The 19439-nt window shown below is 41.0% G+C and overlaps 1 protein-coding gene across 7 annotated transcripts in view; it reads right to left on the reverse strand.

Moving 5' to 3' along the window:
- MGAT5 (alpha-1,6-mannosylglycoprotein 6-beta-N-acetylglucosaminyltransferase) overlaps window positions 1-19439 on the reverse strand; it is a 336949-nt gene that overhangs the window by 113807 nt on the left and 203703 nt on the right. For all 7 annotated transcript variants that reach the window (XM_055315894.1, XM_055315891.1, XM_055315888.1 and 4 more), the window contains 4 exons: window positions 11106-11177; window positions 9322-9483; window positions 3360-3529; window positions 9-143 (listed from right to left, as the gene is read on the reverse strand). In XM_055315894.1, coding sequence (XP_055171869.1) covers window positions 9-143; window positions 3360-3529; window positions 9322-9483; window positions 11106-11177 — 539 coding nt within the window. The remainder of the gene's footprint in view (window positions 1-8; window positions 144-3359; window positions 3530-9321; window positions 9484-11105; window positions 11178-19439) is intronic.

A 19439-nucleotide genomic window follows, 5' to 3' on the forward strand; every position in this document is an offset into this window, starting at 1 on the left:
GCACTTACTGGTAGTGAACCCAGGATGGCCCAAGAGTTTTTTTGAATTGAGCGAGTCCTACAATATCAATATAAATGAGCTCAACGATCCTGTCTCCTACAGTTGGGCAGCCAGATCGGTTTCCTACAACCTTCTTCATTATCCTAGAAAAAGAGCAGAAGAGAGGCAAAAAAGAAAAAAAATTATTTCAAGATCCTACACTTAGCAACATCAATAGGAAAATAAACATCCCAATAGTGTTGTCGGGGAGGATGGCACAGTCTGTCCCAATCTGCTGCCTATCTGAATCCTGCCCACCCATCACTGCCTATCCAGAGCCTTGATTCTGATTCTGGCAAAAGTAAACGGTGGTGTGGGCAGGCATGTGCACGCATGCACTTATGCATGCACGCGCACGCACACACACACACTTTGAAACCAAGGAAGAGCCGGGTCTTAATCAGTCTCTATTATCTACCTCCATGAGCAGCCGTGAGATCTCAGATAAGTCACTAACTTCTCCAGTCTCTCCTCCTCATGAGAAGCAAAACAATGACCTACCCACAAAACAAGATTTAGGTCAGGAAAGACAGATTGCAACTTGTCGGGGATTCTTCAGGTGCTTAAATGAGGTATTAAAAAGAAAAGTGCCTAATGTATACTAGATACTCAGCTATTGCTTTTTGCCACAGAACCTGTTCTCATACTGCAGCCCCTCCTGACCTCTTCAATGTCTTTAATTTCTAGCCACTACAACATAAACTTTTATATTGTCTTGTACTGTTTCCTAATCTTTTCTGTCAAACGTTTCCTTCTGACTAGACTGCATTATGTAACTGGCACTGAGCTAGTTTTTCATTACCCTTCCTTCAAGCCACCCATCTCTTCAACCCATCCATACAAACCCACGCTTGCACTCAGACAGCATCGACATATTTGATCTTATGCCAACTTTGGGTGCAGGAGTAAAATGTGCTCACCAAACCACACCTCTACTCACCCAGAAATTAGTCATCATTGATGCCTTTTACCCCTGCCCACAACCCATAACCATCCTTTACCGAATTCTGGCCATCAACTTCAAAGAATGAATCATAAAAGCAGGACTCTGCTCTGTAGCTCCATCCTGCCACGGCTTCAGGTATCCTTCTCCTCTCATTGGGCCTTCTGAAAATATCAGGTTCTGGATAACCAATTTCTCTCCGGGAACGTGAAAATATTTCTACACAGGGCCAGATAGTAAATACTTTCCTCTTTGTAGACCATACATCCTCTCTCTCAACCATGCCGCTCTGCCCTTGAAGAGCAAAAGCAGTCACAGGCAATAGATCCACAATAGGTGTGGCTGTGTTCCCATGGAAGTTTACTGATAAAAACACACAGAAGACTGCACCTGGCCCACTGTGCAAGTATATGTGGACTCCTAGTCTACCCTGTCTTCAGCGGTTCCCAAGCCTGACTGCACACTGGAATGAACTAGAGGCATGGAGATACTCGTGCCTGGGTCCCATCTCCAAAAGTTGTGATTTAATTAGTCTGGGATATGTTCTGGGCATTGGCAGTCCACAAAGATTCCCAGGTGATTCTAATGTTCAGGCCTGTTCAGAAACCACTGCTTTTTGTTGCTTGCATGATTATCTTCTTAAATAAACACACCTTGTTCTGTTACCAGTGCTTAAAGAACCCTATAGACTTCTTGACCAATGAATTAAGTCTCTCCCTGGTAGAGCCTTAATAGGCCTCTTCTGATCTCCCTAGGGAACACTTATCCCTAGAGTTCCCACAGTTTTCCATTTAATCACCCACTCACTCATTCCTTAACTCATCCCTTCATTTGTTTGCTCAAGTTAACTAGTTATAAGCACACACTGGGTGCTAGGCACTATTTGAGGTGCCATGTAAACCATGGGGGAACAATATTCACTGTTTCTGTACTCCCTTGGCTTACATTCTAGCATCCATGCCTCAATTAGTACTAATCACATTGCAATTAGTGTAATTATTATGCAATGTATTAGCTGTAATTACCAAAAGATTGACATTTCCTTGAACACATGCTGGTCATCTGTATATCCCACACCAAGAACTGGTACACAGAGAGCACTGAAGGAATGACTGCTGAACGTATGAATGCCTCTACCTCACATGCCATGCACATAATGTGTTTTAAAGCAAGCAGGTGGCAGCATGCTGAAGGGACAAGGGTGGTATTTAGGGGGTCAGAAGGCAAAAGGAGCAGTGCAGTACAGTGGTCAAGAGCACAGACTTTGAAATCAGATAGACATAGAATTCAAATCCTGGCTCTCTCAGGTGTTCTCCATGTACTCTTAAACAACTCTGTTTCCTCATCTTTAAAAGGCAGAAAGCAACAGCACTTACTTCCAACTTTGTGTAAATAGTATATAAAACGCTTAATATCTGATGCACAGTAGGTGCTCAGCAAACTTAGTTATTAAGAGTCATCAATACTATGGTCTTAACCACTGACACTACTGTTGTAACTGATGCTTTTATCACAGTTTTAGCACATAGCATCTTTAAAAATGACATTTGATAATACTGCTTTCAACTCAACATTGCCACTAATTAAGTGTGTAGACCTTAGCCCTAACACAAGTGACCTCTCTGGGCATCAATGTCTCATACAATAATATAGGAGCAGGGTGGGACATATTTTAACACCCATCTCTAGAATGTTCACTCAAGATATTTCTTCTGGAACATCTGACATACTGCAACATGATAACTTGGCTGCTGGGTAGAAAGTCTCCATGGGCAGTTAACCAAAAGGAGTGAAGGGGTGCTAAGCATTCCTGCCTAGCCAGCTGTGTCAACCTATAAGAGATTAAGAGAGAGCTAGAGCCAGAAGCAGACTGCAGGGAAACAGAAAAGCCAGGTAGAGTTAACAGACTCAGAGTGGAAAGTTGGCTTTATTGAAAGAGTACTGCATCAGGGCTTTCAAGAAACTCATTCTATCCAAATTAAATTATAAACAGGAACCTTCCCTATTTAAGATTTGGAAAGCTTGAAGTTGAGTAGGGAATGGTATGAATTTCAGCAAGAGACAGGGAATTAGGAAAGTCAATAATGTTTTGTGCTGCACATGTTGGAAGCACCTGTAATAGCAAAGAATAAGCTCCTTACTTTGAATTTTCTGGCATTCATTTACGAAGCCTCTGGAGCCTGCAGCTACAATGAAAACATATTATCCTTTTCACAGTGTATGTATTTAGCTCCTGAAAATAATCTTCTTATCTCCTGTTTAGTGAATTATCACTTTCATTTTCCTCCACAAGAAATTACACACTAATAGAGGGCTTTAAGAGTTTACAATTTCTTTTTTGTATTCTGATTTTAAAATTGAAAAGTAATCTCCTTACTCCTTGAGCTCAGCCAGTGAAGCTGAAATCCTAATGTCATGGCCCAGTAAGTACAGAGATGTAATTAAATCACTCCACTGAACTAATTCACCAAGAGGGCCACCACTGAAAGCTGTCTCTGCTATCTTAAATCCAGATTCCTTAGTCAGGAGTCCCAGGTGAACGAGGACCTGAAAAAAAAAAAACAAAAACAAAGGAGAGGCATATATTGATTCCCACTGAACCAAGTACAAACTCCATAGTAACACATCAAAAGCAATCAACCAATTCTAAAGTGATGTTTATTTTCTAATGAAACCTCGACATGGCATAAGATTTTTCTAGAAGGTACAAAGAAATGAAAGAAAATAAAGTCACTACTGTCCCTTTTATGGCTATGAACATGACATGTGGACAATCTGTTTTTAAAAAGCAGGATATAATTGGGAAATCAGAATTCAAGGAGGGTAAGCCAGTGCAATAAAGTAGCATTTAACAATATTGGGGTTTTTTTTCCCCACCACTGTTAAGGTTTGAACATAAAAAAATTTCAAACATATCTGAAATCAGACATAATAATGCAGTCGATTCCCATGTGCTCATCACAGAAATTTCACAATTAGCAGCTCAGGGTAAATCTTAATGTACACACTCATTTTCTCCCAACCTCCCTGCCCAGCTTATGTTGAAGCAAATCCAGGAGATCATATCCTTTCATCTGCAAATACCTGAGTGTGTATCTCTAAAAGAAACAAAACTTTCAGTTAAAAAACATAACCATAACATCGCCATCACCCCTAAAATAGCTATTAATTCCTTAATATCATCTAATATCTAGTTAATGTTTATACTTCCTCAATTGTTCCTTTTTTGAAGTGCACTTGTTTAAGCCAGAAGTCAAATAAAGTGTGTTAACTAGAATCATCTCATTTATTCCTTAGGCTCCTTTACCCCCATCCTTTGGCGGTGGGGAGAGTTTTAATTTATTTGTCAAAGAGACTGGTTGTAGTTCTGGTAGAGTCTCTCGCACTTTGCAGTTTGTTCATTACATAACACGTTCTTCTGTCCCTCGTATTTACAGTAAATTAGTCATTAGATCTGCAGCCATGATCAAATTCATATTTGATGTTTTTGGCAACACTACTTCATAGGTAGTACTGTGTGTACTTCCACTAGGGGAAATAACGTCTGGGGTCTCTGGTGATGTCTGCAGATCGTGATGACCACTAACTGGATGCATTCACCCACTAGGGGTTGCAAAATGGTGATATTCTATTATTCCTTCTGCATTTATTGGCTGGAATGCTTCTATGAAGAGAAACAACTCCTCCCGCCTCCCATAAACTATTTGGCTCTGCTGAAGTACAGTTTACATAGAAAAAGTCTGGTAAATATTTGACTCTTGCCCTTTATTTATCAATTTTCAAAATAACAAATGTGTTCTTTTAGCATACTCTAATGACTATCAACAGGCTTTTTAAAGGTATCATTATAAAATCATGGATAGAAGTATATTAGATGTGCTTCAGTAAACTGTAGTTATTATCCTTATGGATTATCAAACTGTCCCATCTTGCCAATGGGAGGCTGTTCAAGTTGGCTTCAAAGTTCTTCTGACACAGTTCTAGTAGCCCTTGAGAGTTTCTTTGCTCTCTGCTGTGACAGGTGTTCCCAGGTCTTCATGTACAGCTTCTGTCTCAGACCTTAACCAATGATTTTTCCAAGAACCTCTTATACCATTTAGTGGAAATGGCATCTCAAGATCAAGGTCTGATGCTGAGGGGACACTTTAGTTAGTCACTTTCTGTAGCCCTGAAATTTTCCATGGAAAATTTCAATGGAAGCTGGAAATTTCTCTCTTCTCCAGGAAAAAACAAATCATAAATTCACACTGGTCTTTCCCATTCAAACTCAGGATTACAATAGCTTTGCATAACATTATCCATCTTACATATGCTATTTGCCTATCCCACATGGAAAAAAAATCCCACTTCTCAAGGATACTAACATAGTACTTTGCTTTATTCCAATATGCAAAAGGGATTTGGAATGAGAATATCCACCTACTATGTGTAAACTTAGTAAAACTCTGTAAAACTTAGATATTTTGCAGGTTTTTTGTCCTTTGTAATATATTAACCAAAATGCTGAGCTGTCCTCAGCATCTTAAAAGCCATCTGCGAAAAGCCCACAGCAAATATCATTCTCAATGGGGAAACACTGGGAGCCTTTCACCTAAGATCAGGAACATAACAGTGATGTCCACTCTCACCACTGCTATTCAACATAGTCCTAGGAGTCCTAGCCTCAGAAATCAGACAACAAAAAGAAATAAAAGGCATTCAAATTGACAAAGAAGAAGTCAAACTCTCTTTTTGCAGATGACACGATACTCTACATAGAAAACCCAAAAGACTCCACCCCAAACATTGCTAGAACTCATACAGCAATTCGGCAGTGTGGCAGGATACAAAATCAATGCCCAGAAATCAGTGGCATTTCTATACACTAACAATGAGACTGAAGAAAGAGAAATTAATGAGTCAATCCCATTTACCATTGCACCCAAATGCATAAGATACCTAGGAATAAACCTAACCAAAGAGGTAAAGGATCTATACCCTAAAAACTATAGAACACTCTGAAAGAAATTGAGGAAGACACAAAGAGATGGAAAATATTCCATGCTCATGGATTGGAAGAATAAATATTGTGAAATGTTAATGCTACCCAGAGCAAATAACACATTCAATGCAATCCCTATCAAAATACCATGTACTTTCTTCAGAGTTGGAACAAATAGTCTTAAGATTTGTGTGGCATCAGAAAAGACCCTGAATAGCCAGGGGAATATTGAAAAAGAAAACCAGAGTCAGGAGCATCACAATGCCAGATTTCAGGTTGTACTACAAAGCTGTGATCATCAAGACAGTGTGGTACTGGCACAAAAACGGACACATAGATCAATGGAACAGAATAGAGAATCCAGAAGTGGACCCTCAACTTTATGGTCAACTAATATTCGACAAAGGAGGAAAGACGATCCACTGGAAGAAAGACAGTCTCTTCAATAAATGGTGCTGGGAAAATTGGACATCCACATGCAGAAGAATGAAACTAGACCACTCTCTTGCACCATACACAAAGATAAACTCAAAATGGATGAAAGATCTAAATGTGAAACAAGATTCCATCAAAATCCTAGAGGAGAACACAGGCAACACCCTTTTTGCCACAGTAACTTCTTGCAAGATACATCCATGAAGGCAAGAGAAACAAAAGCAAAAATGAACTATTGGGACTTCATCAAGATGAGAAGCTTTTGCACAGCAAAAGATACAGTCAACAAAGCTAAAAGACAACCTACAGAATGGGAGAAGATATTTGCAAATAACGTATCAGATAAAGGGCTAGTTTCCAAAATCTATAAAGAACTTTTTAAACTCAACAGCAAAGAAACAAACAATCCAATCATGAAATGGCCAAAAGACACGAACAGAAATCTCACAGAAGACGACATGGCCAACAAGCACATGAGGAAATGCTCCGCATCACTTGCCATCAGGGAAATACAAATCAAAACCACAATGAGATACCACCTCACACCAGTGAGAATGGGGAACATTAACAAGACAGGAAACCACAAATGTTGGAGAGGATGTGGAGAAAGGGGAACCCTCTTGTACTGTTGGTGGGAATGTGAACTGGTGCAGCCACTTTGGAAAACTGTGTGGAGGTTCCTCAAGAGTTAAAAATAGATCTGCCCTACGACCCAGCAATTGCACTGTTGGGGATTTACCCCAAAGATTCAGATGCAGTGAAATTTTGGGACACCTGCACCTCGAGGTTTATTTTTTTTTTTAATTTTTATTTATTTATGATAGTGAGAGAGAGAGAGAGAGAGAGAGAGAGGCGCAGAGACACAGGCAGAGGGAGAAGCAGGCTCCATGCACCGGGAGCCCGACGTGGGACTCGATCCCAGGTCTCCAGGATCGCGCCCTGGGCCAAAGGCAGGCTCTAAACCACTGTGCCACCCAGGGATCCCCACCTCGAGGTTTATAGCAGCAATGTCCACAATAGCCAAACTGTGGAAGGAGCCTCAGTGCCTTCGAAAGATGAATGGATAAAGAAGCTGTGGTCTATGTATACAATGGAATGTTACTCAGCCATTAAGAAGGATGAATATCCACCAACGTGGATGGACCTGGAGGGTGTTATGCTGAGTGAAGTAAGTCAATTGGAGATGGACAAACATTATATGGTCTCATTCATTCGGGGAATATAAAAAATAGTGAAAGGAATTAAAGGGGAAAGGAGAGAAAATGAGTGGGAAATATCAGAAAAGGGGACAGAACATGAGAGACACCTAACTCTGGGAAATGAACAAGTGGTAGTGGAAGGAGAGGCGGGTGGGGAGATTGGGTGACTGGATGACGGGCACTGAGGGGGGCACTGGACAGGATGAGCACTGAGTGTTATATGTTGGCAAATCAAACCCCAATAAAAATATACAAAGAAGAAAAAAAAAAACCCAAATTGCTGAGTTGACTATGTTCTAGTCACTAAGAACTGTTGTTTTTGGGTGTTTACTGTAAAACTATGTAGTCAGCTCTTGTTTTATTTTCCTTGTAATTTTTAGATACCTTTTTTTTATAATTCAATTTTGCTTTACAGTATGTCAAGTGATTCTAGTATCAAATCTACCAAGAAAGATATATTTAGAGAAGTCTAGTTTCTACACCTGTTGGCTCCATGCTATTCATTCCCTCTTTCCCTGTATTTGTCTCTTTTCACTGTGGTATAATAGATGTTAATATAAAATTTAATATTTTAACCATTTAAGTGGACAGTAGCCTTAAGTACACCCACAATGTTATACAACCAAGCACCACTATCCATCTCTTTTATTTTTAATTTCATGGTTTATTCTATTTTAAAAAATATTAACAAGCATAAATGTGTATTATATATACAGGTGTGTAGATGTACAAATCTTTATGTACACACGTATAGATACATAAAGTCCTCTCCTCCTTTTAAAAATAACATTCACTGTTCCCCATCAACTATTTATTGAGCTAACAATATATCCTAGAGATTATTGCATAGGAATATGTAGAAATACTCAATTTCTTTTTACAGCCTACCTAGATTTCTGACCTCGTACCCTTCTACAGAGGACTATCTGGTGCATGAACATTGGACCTGCCATCTCATAAAATCAACAGATTTAAGCAAAATGGAACCGCTAAACCATGACTTGAGGTTTTTCAAGCTCATCATCTCTATTTCCCTTTTTTGAGGATATCAAATTACTCAAATCAGGAATAACAAAGTCATTTTTAATTAATTTTTAGATGTGGGTATTAAGATCGCTTAATTTGCTCTGTCGTTTGTCATCCAAACAGTTAATCAAAAGCCAAGGCCATTTAACTTGCAACTATAGGGTATAAAATCTTTCACGCTCAGGGTTATTTCCAGGGATTTTCTAAGCCAATCCTCATGAACTTCAAATAAATTGGCTCCAGTTTAGTTGACAATCTCTCTCCCTCAGGATCAGAAGCCAAAGCACCAACTCAACATAGCAGCAATGGAACTCACCAGTTGCCCAAACCCCAGAAGCGACAAGTACCACAAACAGGAGATTGCCATGATGATGTAACGCCAAGTTCAAGGTTGTATTTGGGTAAAGCCAAGAGGGTTAAGCTTCCTGATGCCATGGGGAGAGACAGTCAGGATGGTTCAAAGGAAAATCTTACAGTCTATTTGGCTCCAGCCAAGAAACATGTGTGCTGGTACCTACTAAGCAGCATTATTGTAATCGGGGAAAAGCCCAAAAAAATGGCTATACAAGAGACTGAGCAGATTCACCCTGAGGGAATATCATTTGAGACTTGACATTTCTCTTAGTCTTGTTTCCAAGCAAAATCAGATTTTAAAAGAAAACTGGCATCTAACTGAACTGAATTCATCAGAAACTCACTTTCTTCCGCTTTCTCTTTTCAAGATTCTGCTTTTCTGCCAGGGATTTGATTGCTTGGATCCACGCATCAGCCATTCGCCGGATCCGGAGTCTCATCCACCGGAATTCTTCATGCTTTTTCATCATGCTGTAGAGAATATTAAAATCCGTACGAATTTCCGCCTAGAAACAGAAATTTAATCAAAACGAACTGAAGATAAAAAGTCAGAAAGCATAATGGTTGTCATGATGTGACATCTAAAGACTTAAAAGAGCTAGTCAATTAAATACAGAGCTTCAAAAGTGAGGCTTGTCTGCTGGGCAGCTTTATGTTAAGGCCCCAGGATTATAAATTAAAGGCCTCTGACTGCTGATCTGCTGTCAGGGACATCATTAAAAAATTAGAAATTGAGGAAGACCCAGCACAGCCATTGCAAAGCACTGAGTTATATTAAAATGTGTTTTTTTGTTGTTGTTGTTTTTTACTATGAGTTTATGCTCGATATACCTTGAAATTCTCTGCACCCGAATTTACTGCCACTTGGATCTGCTGCAAAGCAGATTTTTACTCGGAAAAAGTCAATTCTTAACAGGCTGCTTGGCATTGTGCAAGTGTCCAAAAAGCCTGTCTGCCCACAAAGTTAAGCAGGGAAATAAATGCTCATCTTCTAGTTTTGTCCCAGTCCCAAACCAACAAAAGTTCATTATTTTCTGAGAGATTTAAAAGCCAGCAATATCATTTTCCTACCATAGCTGAATAAAATTAAAAATTCAGGCCAGAATAATTGAAAAACCAGGAGGAACATTTTTCTAATGTATCTGGATACAACCAGTGATCACATTAACAGGAAAACAGTAGCACTTGTATTTGTTTCTCATAACATCTAGAACATGCTAACTCCATCTCTCAGCAGTCACACACTTTGTTCCCAACACTCACCTGATCCCTCCTTGACCCAACGTTCTCCCAAGACCCCCATGGTCTATAGCATGGTGGTCAGCACACTGTTCCAGATCCTCCTGGAACACAGAGCCTCTGGGAGCATGACCCACTCATTTACATCCTGTCTAGGGCTGCCCTCTGAGCTCAAGGTCAGAACTCACCAGTTGCAACAGAGACCTCATGGCCTGGAAAGATGAAAATATTCACTATCTGGCCTTTTACAGAAAAAGTCTACTGACCCCTGTTCTAAAGAAGAAAGACATAAGAGCTTTTAGTGTGGCACAGAAAACCATGTTCGGTCCCTACTGATCTTTCCCATCTCATCTTCCACCAAAGCTCATCCAACACCCCGGGGCCTGGCCCACTGAACTGTGCCCCACTCCCTGAAAACACCAAGCTCTTGTACAGATACCTTCCCCCCTACACATCAGACACACCTTTCTCTCCTTGATCTACTATGAACTCACTCATCATTTGAAATTCAGCTCCAATGTCATTGTCTCTTTGCAACCTCTCCTAACCCCTGCAGGCTGAGATCGCCACTTTCTCATTCATTTCCATCGGCCTGCAGTTCACCTTTACATGGGTGTGATCATTATTTTTGACCATCACCCTCATTAGATCGCTGAGAGCCTCCACATCTGGCACCAGGTCTTATTCCTATCGGTGGCCTCAGAGAACTGCTCAAGAAACAGACACTACTGGTTAACTGATTGGATCACCCACATTTCCACAGAACTGCAGACAGAAGTCCTTTAGTTCACCATTATTTCAGGGTTACAGCTGGCATTTCTAGCAGACTCCCCATGTACCACTTGGCATCAGAACCAAATCACAAGCCTAGTTTCCAAAAATCACTCACCAATGAATTATGATCAGCTTCTTCGTAGGGATTTTTTGCTCTCCAAGGTAAATGAGGACACCAATTTTCAACCTGAAAAATACACGAGAGACACTCGGTGTGTCGGTTCATCTGTAAACCAAGTAATGTCCATACAAAGTACCAAGCACCATTCCTGGCTCATGAGTAGCACTACATTTAAGTGCGTTGTTATTATGATTAGTCAGATTTTCATGCTTTCAGCTAGCAGTAGAGGCAGGTGACCTCTCAAACAGAACAATAGCAGGACACCTGCGTGGCTCAGCAGTTGAGCGTCTGCCTTCTGCTCAGGGCATGATCCTGGGTCCAAGATCGAGTCCCACATCGGGCTCCCTGTGAGGAACCTGCTTCTCCCTCTGCCTGTGTCTCTGCCTCTCTCTGTGTGTCTCTCATAGATAAATAAAATCAATCTTAAAAAAGAAGAACAATAGCAAAGGTCTAAAGAAGGCCACAATTACACTTTATATCTGTCCTTCACAGTACTTCTCAAGCACTGACTCCCTCAAGCGTCTACACCACAAGGGGGTGGGGGCTCACAGCAGAAAGGTAAAAAACGGAGACTGCAGAGGAATGAGAATGGAAGGACAGGGATGATTATCTGTGGGTGGCATGACTGGAAAAGCAGCAGCATGGCATTTGAGCCACAGAGCTCAATCATTTATCTCAGAATTAGGAAAGCAGCTGATCGTTTAAGGCTAATTGATCAAGGCTTTCCCTCATTTTCTGGCTGTTCACTTCACACTATCTCATCTCAGGGAAGAAGATGGTAAAAAGTATTGGAGAAAGAGATAAAAGGAAAAAGGGGGAAAAATACCCCCAGCAATCTTGTGAGAGCCATTCTAGAAGATGGATTGTTCTGTCAATGCACAAAAGTTTAGAGAGTTGAGGGGAAGAGGAAAAAGCACCTGAATTACTTCCAAAAGGTTACTGGAAAAAATTAGGCAGAATCACAATTTCTAGTAAAAGAAAAAAGAAAACTGCACTAAGATTGCTGGCCTCTTTGTTAAAACTGACCGTACAATTCCACAGTGGCACATCACCTGTGCAAAAATACACGATGAGAGTATTGAAGATGGCTAATGAAAAGCCACAGAAAATACCTTTATCTACAATCCTCCTCTGGCCAGGTAGGCCTACGGGAACCAAGGGAGCAAGCGGGTGGGGGCCATCCTGGGAGGGCCACCGAGAAGGCAGGTGCACACAGGGCCACAGCCTTCTTTCTTGGTCAGTAACTCAGATTCGGTCGAGATAGTTTGCCCTCCAGCCCTAGGTACATTTTCAAACAAACACAGCAGTTTCCCTAATCTAGAAATTGCTCTTAATGCAAGGTGATTTTTACTATGACCAAAATAACCGCGTGATTTGCATAAAGCCATCTGCCACTACAAAGATGTGAAAGCAATAAACGGAGGGCAGCAAAGCTTGGGGGAGGGCGGAGTCCCTGGATAGAAAAAGAGCAATATTCTCTCTCTTTTTTTCTTGTGGAGTAAAATTAGACTTTACTGTATTTGTGAATGACTTCAGAGACTCAAAAGGACTCCCCAGGAGGAAAGCTAAAATGGTTTCTACTCACAAGGAACGAAAATACTAACTTGCCTTGGATGCCCATGTCTAATTACGGAGACCTTACGGCAATATCACCACGAGAAGCAATATCTGGAGCTTCACAAATGTGAAAAATGAGGGAAAACCAGCGGAAAGGCAGCCTGCAAGCAGATGAAGCTCAGCTGGTCCCAGCAGCAGTGCAAACATCTGTACCTTGCATTCTTAGGCCAGAATGAATTATTTACTTCGAATTAAATTTTTGTAAATGGACTAAATAAAACATTGCTATAAAGCATATTTATAACATGAAGGCTTCAAATGGTCTGAAGCTAGCATTTTCCACAGCGAGACCTTCAACCCCACACAAAAAGGATGAGGAGTAGCAAGCCGGGGGCAGATCTCAAGTCAGCCTCACACTAAATTAAGTAACTCAAATGTTCACGGCAACATGTCAAGATAAAAAATTTCCCCACAAATAGCATATTAGGGCAAGATGAAATAAGACTACGAATAAATACAGTCAACCAAAAGGAGAGACATTAGTGAGACGAGACATTGACAAAAGACAGTATGTTCCCTCCTCACTCTCCCATCGTGAAAAGAACCTTCCAAAATTCACTCTGATGAAAATACTGTCCAAGGTGATCTTCTAAAATATGACCTCCCTACAGAATACTCAGGACTTTAATTCCTCTTCGAAACTCATCATTGATCTCAGTTCTTGTTACTCTAAATCACTGGATAATACTTTGCAAGCCTTCAAGGGCATTTCTGAAAGGACAGAATATGGAGTCAGTGTATTTTAGCTTTTAGCAAGAAATCTTCCTGTCACACATTCACTTGTAATGGAGGAAAAACCAATTATGAACATCTTGACACCAAACGAAGATGGGGGGTTTTTAAGGTTGCAGTTTTTGTACACAGTGATAGGATGACTGGCTAACAAAATAATTAAATTATACACAAACCAATTTTTCCATGGGAAGAGTGTGTATGTGTGTGTGGGGGGGGGCATATTTTTTTTCTAAACCTCAGAAGATTACCAAGATTGGAAGAAAGCCAATACTGGCAATAACTCCAAGTACTGGAACAAACAGCCCTCAAATGAGCAACATTTTCCTAAATAAGAGTGTCATTAATAACACTCAGGGAAAACCCTGCTCAATGCTAATAACTCAACTTCCTAATCCCTAATTTTGTTTTCTTCCTGATTTACCCAGGACCATTTATTGAGACCCGTCCCCACCCCCCCATCCCACAAGCACAGCATCTTCCCAAGAAAGCTGGACCCTAGAATGAGTCCACTGCCTTCCTGATCCGGATGCTCTTCTAGTTCACATTATTCTTAGCATCTCTTCTTAGAACTCTCATGGTTTGCCTCAGCCTGCTGCCTTCCTATGCCCACTCCTTTGGCCATACTTTTCCAACTGTGACCCTCGGTGCTCTCCCTGGGACAGGATTTTGTATTTGCCCCAGGTGCAGACACCATGGAGGTGGCACCCTCCTGCCATCCACTCCCACCCCTGCCAAGCTCCTGGGAGCTGGGGAGCCCTGCCTCAAGACCTCTGCCAGAGAAGGAACTGGATGGCCTTAAAATAGTCCACAAATCACCAGAGTACATCTAAGCACTGAAAACCCCCTGGATTCATGGCAACATCCACACAACAATCAATAGAATAGGTAAACCATTACTCAAATAACCTTCGACTTGAGGGTAAAACTCCTCTCCCAGAACCCATTGTTTTTAGTGCACTATCCTCAGGCCACAAAATGAAGAGGTAGGAAAAACAGAAAAAGACCAGCCACGCTAGAACTTTGGAGCATTAACACATATTCCACGGAGACAAAGACCTATAAATCACCTTTCTGGAATAAGGAGATATAAAATCACCAATTTTATTTTTGACATGCCTCCTCCCCATGATTTAAGCTTCTTTGATCTGAGAAGGTTTTGCAGCTTAATCATGAGCAGTGTGAATCAAAACAAAATCTCTTAACAACTCATGTAGGTCACACTTACTTTCAAGGTCTGTAGAATGGACAGTTCATTATATTTAAGAAAATGGAAACCATGGATAAGATACATATACAGCTCCAGTTAGAATTTAAAGATGAAAAAGTAATAAAATTACAACAAAAATGAGTAGGAGATATATATATGCACCAATTTATATGTAACTGGTGCAACTTTAGAGTAACATTCTACTCCTTTGAAAGAATAATTATCAGGTCCTGTTATGGTCTGTTCTCTCATGATTAATGTGAAGTGTATGGCTCTAATGGATCACTGACCTAGAGAATTTCATGCTGTATTTTTCAGATAGTAAGTGCAATCAAAACTAAATGAGAAAAATGCATAAGACAGGTGAGCTTATTTCTAGATGATGGTGTTATGGGTGCTTCTCATTATCTTCTCTATGCTTATCTGCACATTAGGATTTTTTACAACAAATGTTTATTGATAGAATTATTTCTAAAGGAGTTACCTTATATAAGCATAGAATCATTTACTAAAGGTTTACAGTAAGTCAGGATCTCTGGGAAAAAAAAAAACAAGCAAGCTTCTATGCATTACATCATTGAATCCCTTGAAGAGCCGTGTGACGTGGGTACCATCATCAGGTTACATATGAGGAAGTCGAGGCTCCAAAGGCTTGGGAACTTGCCAGGGTAAGCTCACCAGCGAGCTGCAAGGTGGGTGACAAGTGGAGTCTATCGCTCCCCTGACCAGAATACATTAGGGCCTCCCTTAAGGGCCAAGCTTAGTGGAGGACAGACAGCTGCTGAGTGGGGAAAGAGCATCGAATCTGGAATCTGCCAAAATAGGCTGAGTGCCCAGCTCTACCAACAAGTAGGTATATAAACTTAAACCATTTAGCTTTTAAGTTTTCTCATTTACCAAATGAAGGAGTTGGCTTAGCTGACCTCTTTTCTTAAGATTTATTTATTTATTTATTTATTTATTTATTTATTTATTTATTTATTTATGAGAGAGAGAGAGAGAGAGAGAGAGAGAGAGAGCATGCACACAAGCAGGGGGAGTGGCAGAGGGAGAGGGAGAGGGAGAAGCAGACTCCCTGCTGAGCAAGGAGCCCAATGTAGGGCTGGACTCGAGGACTCTGAGGTCATGACCTGAGCTGAAGGCGGTGCTTAACCCAATGAGCCACCCAGGTGCCCCTCAGTTAGTTGACCTTTTAATAACTGCATTACACTATAAGATCAGAAAAAAATAATTCTACATCATCCCATCCAGGCTAGTTGGTTATATATCACAAGGATATAGTTGATGAGGTATCTATTCCTTTAATACACTGATTACTCATATGAATCTATATACACAGACGCCTACATACACGCATTTGTCATACTGATGACACATCAAATGAAGTTGCTCATGAAGGTCTATGTTTAAAAAAAAAAAAAAAGAGAGCAAGCATTCTCTACCCCACTTTATACCTGCCCTCAACACTCCCCCTTTTCAGGTCTCAACAAGCCAATGCAAATGGTAAAAGACATCTACACATCGCTAAGTGGTTCAGCTCTCTAGACTGGTCCTCTACACCAAACACCTGAGCTGATTAATATTTTGGCCAAACTGTTTGTAAGAAATGCTTGTATATGGTGGGCAGGGTGAAGGAGACTAAGGATAAAAATCAAAGATACACCGTACTAGGAGCAAAGCACTAGGATAAGCACTTGACACACATAACCTCATTTGGTCTTCAAATAATTCCCTGGGAAAGACCACTTACCATGCCAGATGCAGACACAGCACAGGGAGGACCCACAGCTGAGGACTGACATGCCATCTATCCTACCCCAGAGCCCCTGCGCTTAATTACCACGTGATGTGCACAGAACCCAGACCTCTGTGTCCTGCAGTCCTGCCAACACAGTCCACTCTTCAATGTTAGACTATAATTGCCTAAATCTTCTATAGAAAATCCTTCAAAACAAGTTTGCTCTGCTCCTACTGTGTGGCAGTGCGGTAAGGGCAATGAAAGCAGTAAGAACTCCCTGCTGGCAACTCCTGGCCCCAACGTCTGTTCTGTGCAGCAAGACTGATTGTTTTCAAGCTTAAATTGGATCACATCCTACGCTAACTCAAACCCTTCAGAGGCTTTCTCCTTGCACTTAGAATAAAGCCCAGAATTTATACCAAGATCCTACAGAATATGACCCGAACCTTTATACTGGCTGCCTCTCTCACCCTGCCCTACATACAACACCCTCTTTCCAAGTCCAACCAGGACATTCTAAACTCACAAAGGTGGCCAAATTTGTGTGTGTGGTGGAGCGCAGGAGGGTATGGAAAAAGGATACCAAGTTAAATTAGAATTTCAGATAAATAATGATTTTTATTTTAGTATAAGTATATTCTATGTAGTATTTGTCACCTACTTACAGTTTAAAAAAATTGTCTACCAGAAATTCAAGTATCATTGGGTAGCCTGTATTTCACTTGGTAACCTATACTTCAGGGCTTCTGTATTCGTTAGTCTTTCTACCTGAACCACTCTTCCTTCCAGAGAGTTCCATGTGTCACTCCCTTACTTCTACACTATGCTCTAACTTTTCCTCAGAGAAGTCTTCCCTGACCCACCTACCAAGCTGCTCTGTATCCTTAACTCTCCTTTTTTTCCCCTTGGAACACCTACCACCTGTGGAAATTCTTTTGCGCTCCATGCGAATGAAACCGCTTGGGAAGAGAAACCCTGATTTGCCTGTTCAGTGCTCTACCTCAGCCCTGAGAACAGTGCCTGGCACACAGTAGGGGCTCAATCATCTTTGGAGTGGTGAATGAATTATTCAAGGACATGCATCAAGCACTAAAGATACTCAGGATGACACTCTTTTCCACTTAGATGGCACCACTGTGATGATTTCATGAGGACCTTCTGACAACACTTGGAGGCAGGTGAGGCAGGCTTTCCCTTCATCTCACTGAAGGGGAACAAGGCTGAAAGCTCTAGGCCAAATAGGCAGCTATACCCAGACAGCCGATGGAGCCGCATGCGTATTCTCTAATACTGTACTGCTGCCTACCAAGGGAGGTAGGAATATTATGCCCAGAAAGGTCAGGACTGCACATGTACAAGGTAGAACCAAGGACTGGGGGCAATCCAACATTGTTCTCTGGTGGTGAAAGAAAGGGCAAAACTTTAACAAAAGCTACAGTAAGTATTCCATGAGCCAAAAATCAGTTGGGTGCTAATGGCTGAATGTCACAGTTTCAAAACTCCATCCCAAATCACTGTAGGGGAAGCAGTGTCAATCTTCCTTCTCACAGGAGAGGCAGGAAGCGAATTCCTCTATAGCCAAGCACACAGGGATGCACAGAGATGCTTCCTATTACCAACTCTCTACACCTGGGCTGCATCTACGTTTGATAGTCAAAGGCACCCAATTTATAGAAGTAGTCACATTCTAGACACAGGGGATAGAGTTCCTCTTCTGTATTAATATGCAATTTTGCCTGAAGTGTAGATCCAGGCAAATAATGCAAAAGTGACAGTGAGAGCAAAAAATGGGCAAGAAAGCTGTGCCTTCTAAAATAATTGGCTCATTCTACTCTCTTAGTCCAATCTGATCTCCTGCAATGCCTTGTAGATCTAATATGAAAGAGCATTATATTAAATTGTTAATAAGTGCTTGAAATACCCGCTTCATGTCTCAAACTTAATGTTTTAGCAGAATTTAATGTTACACATTTCACAACATTTTTCTCAAGGTTAAAAAGGTGATAGTAGGGAGAAGTTACTCAGAACAAACAAAAATCTATTGCCTGCTTTTTGAAAATGCTTTAAATAGAGTATTTCATTCAATAAATATGTATGCCAGGCACCATTATCCCCGTGAACAAAACAGACAAAAATCTCCTTGGAGATTAGCTTCTTGCACTAGTTTTTATTGTTAGATGTTGATGGTCACCCCCAGGATCTTTGCACTTACTGTTGCCACTGCCCACTGAACATCTGCCAGACATCTACACTTCTTACTCTCTCACTTTCCTCAAACTGGTGCTCCAATACTGTCCTCTCATCTTCTCAGTAGGGCATTTCCTGACCACTCTATGTAAAACTGACATCATCATTCCTCGTAAGCACTTCTTAGTATCCTTCCCTATTTTTCTCTATGGCACTTATCGCAATCCAAAGGATATTTTACTTTTGTTTTTGTCTGTCTCCTCCTACAAAACATAGCCTTAATGAGGAAAGTTCATCTTTCTGTTCATTGTTATGTCTCCCAGCACCCCACAAAACTCAAGAGCAATGGAGGCTTCTGGCACCCAGATGATGGTCCTTCGCTGAGAGGAAGCCAGTGGTCCTTAGACAAATTCTAAGGTCCTTTGGCTAATTTCTGTTCTAGGGCAGAAATTGTGTAAGATGAACCTGAAAGGTTTTGTCATACCAGATAGGTAAAAACCAATAGAAACTAACAAGGTCATGTCAAAAGGATCCGGGAGATAATATTAACTGGCTCCTGCTGGTCAAAGAAGTGGGAGTTTGAGAATCAGTAAGAAAATAACTGAAGTTGGGATCCCTGGGTGGCGCAGCGGTTTAGTGCCTGCCTTTGGCCCAGGGTGCGATCTTGGAGACCCGGGATCGAATCCCACATCAGACTCCCGGTGCATGGAGCCTGGTTCTCCCTCTGCCTTTCTCTCTCTCTCTCTCTCTCTCTCTCTCTATCATAAATAAAAAAATAAATAAATAACTGAAGTCGATTGAACATATCAAGCAGGTTTTTTTTTTTTAAGATTTTATTTATTTG

Source organism: Nyctereutes procyonoides, unplaced genomic scaffold (assembly GCF_905146905.1).
Source record: "Nyctereutes procyonoides isolate TBG_1078 unplaced genomic scaffold, NYPRO_anot_genome, whole genome shotgun sequence".
NCBI lineage: Eukaryota > Metazoa > Chordata > Mammalia > Carnivora > Canidae > Nyctereutes > Nyctereutes procyonoides.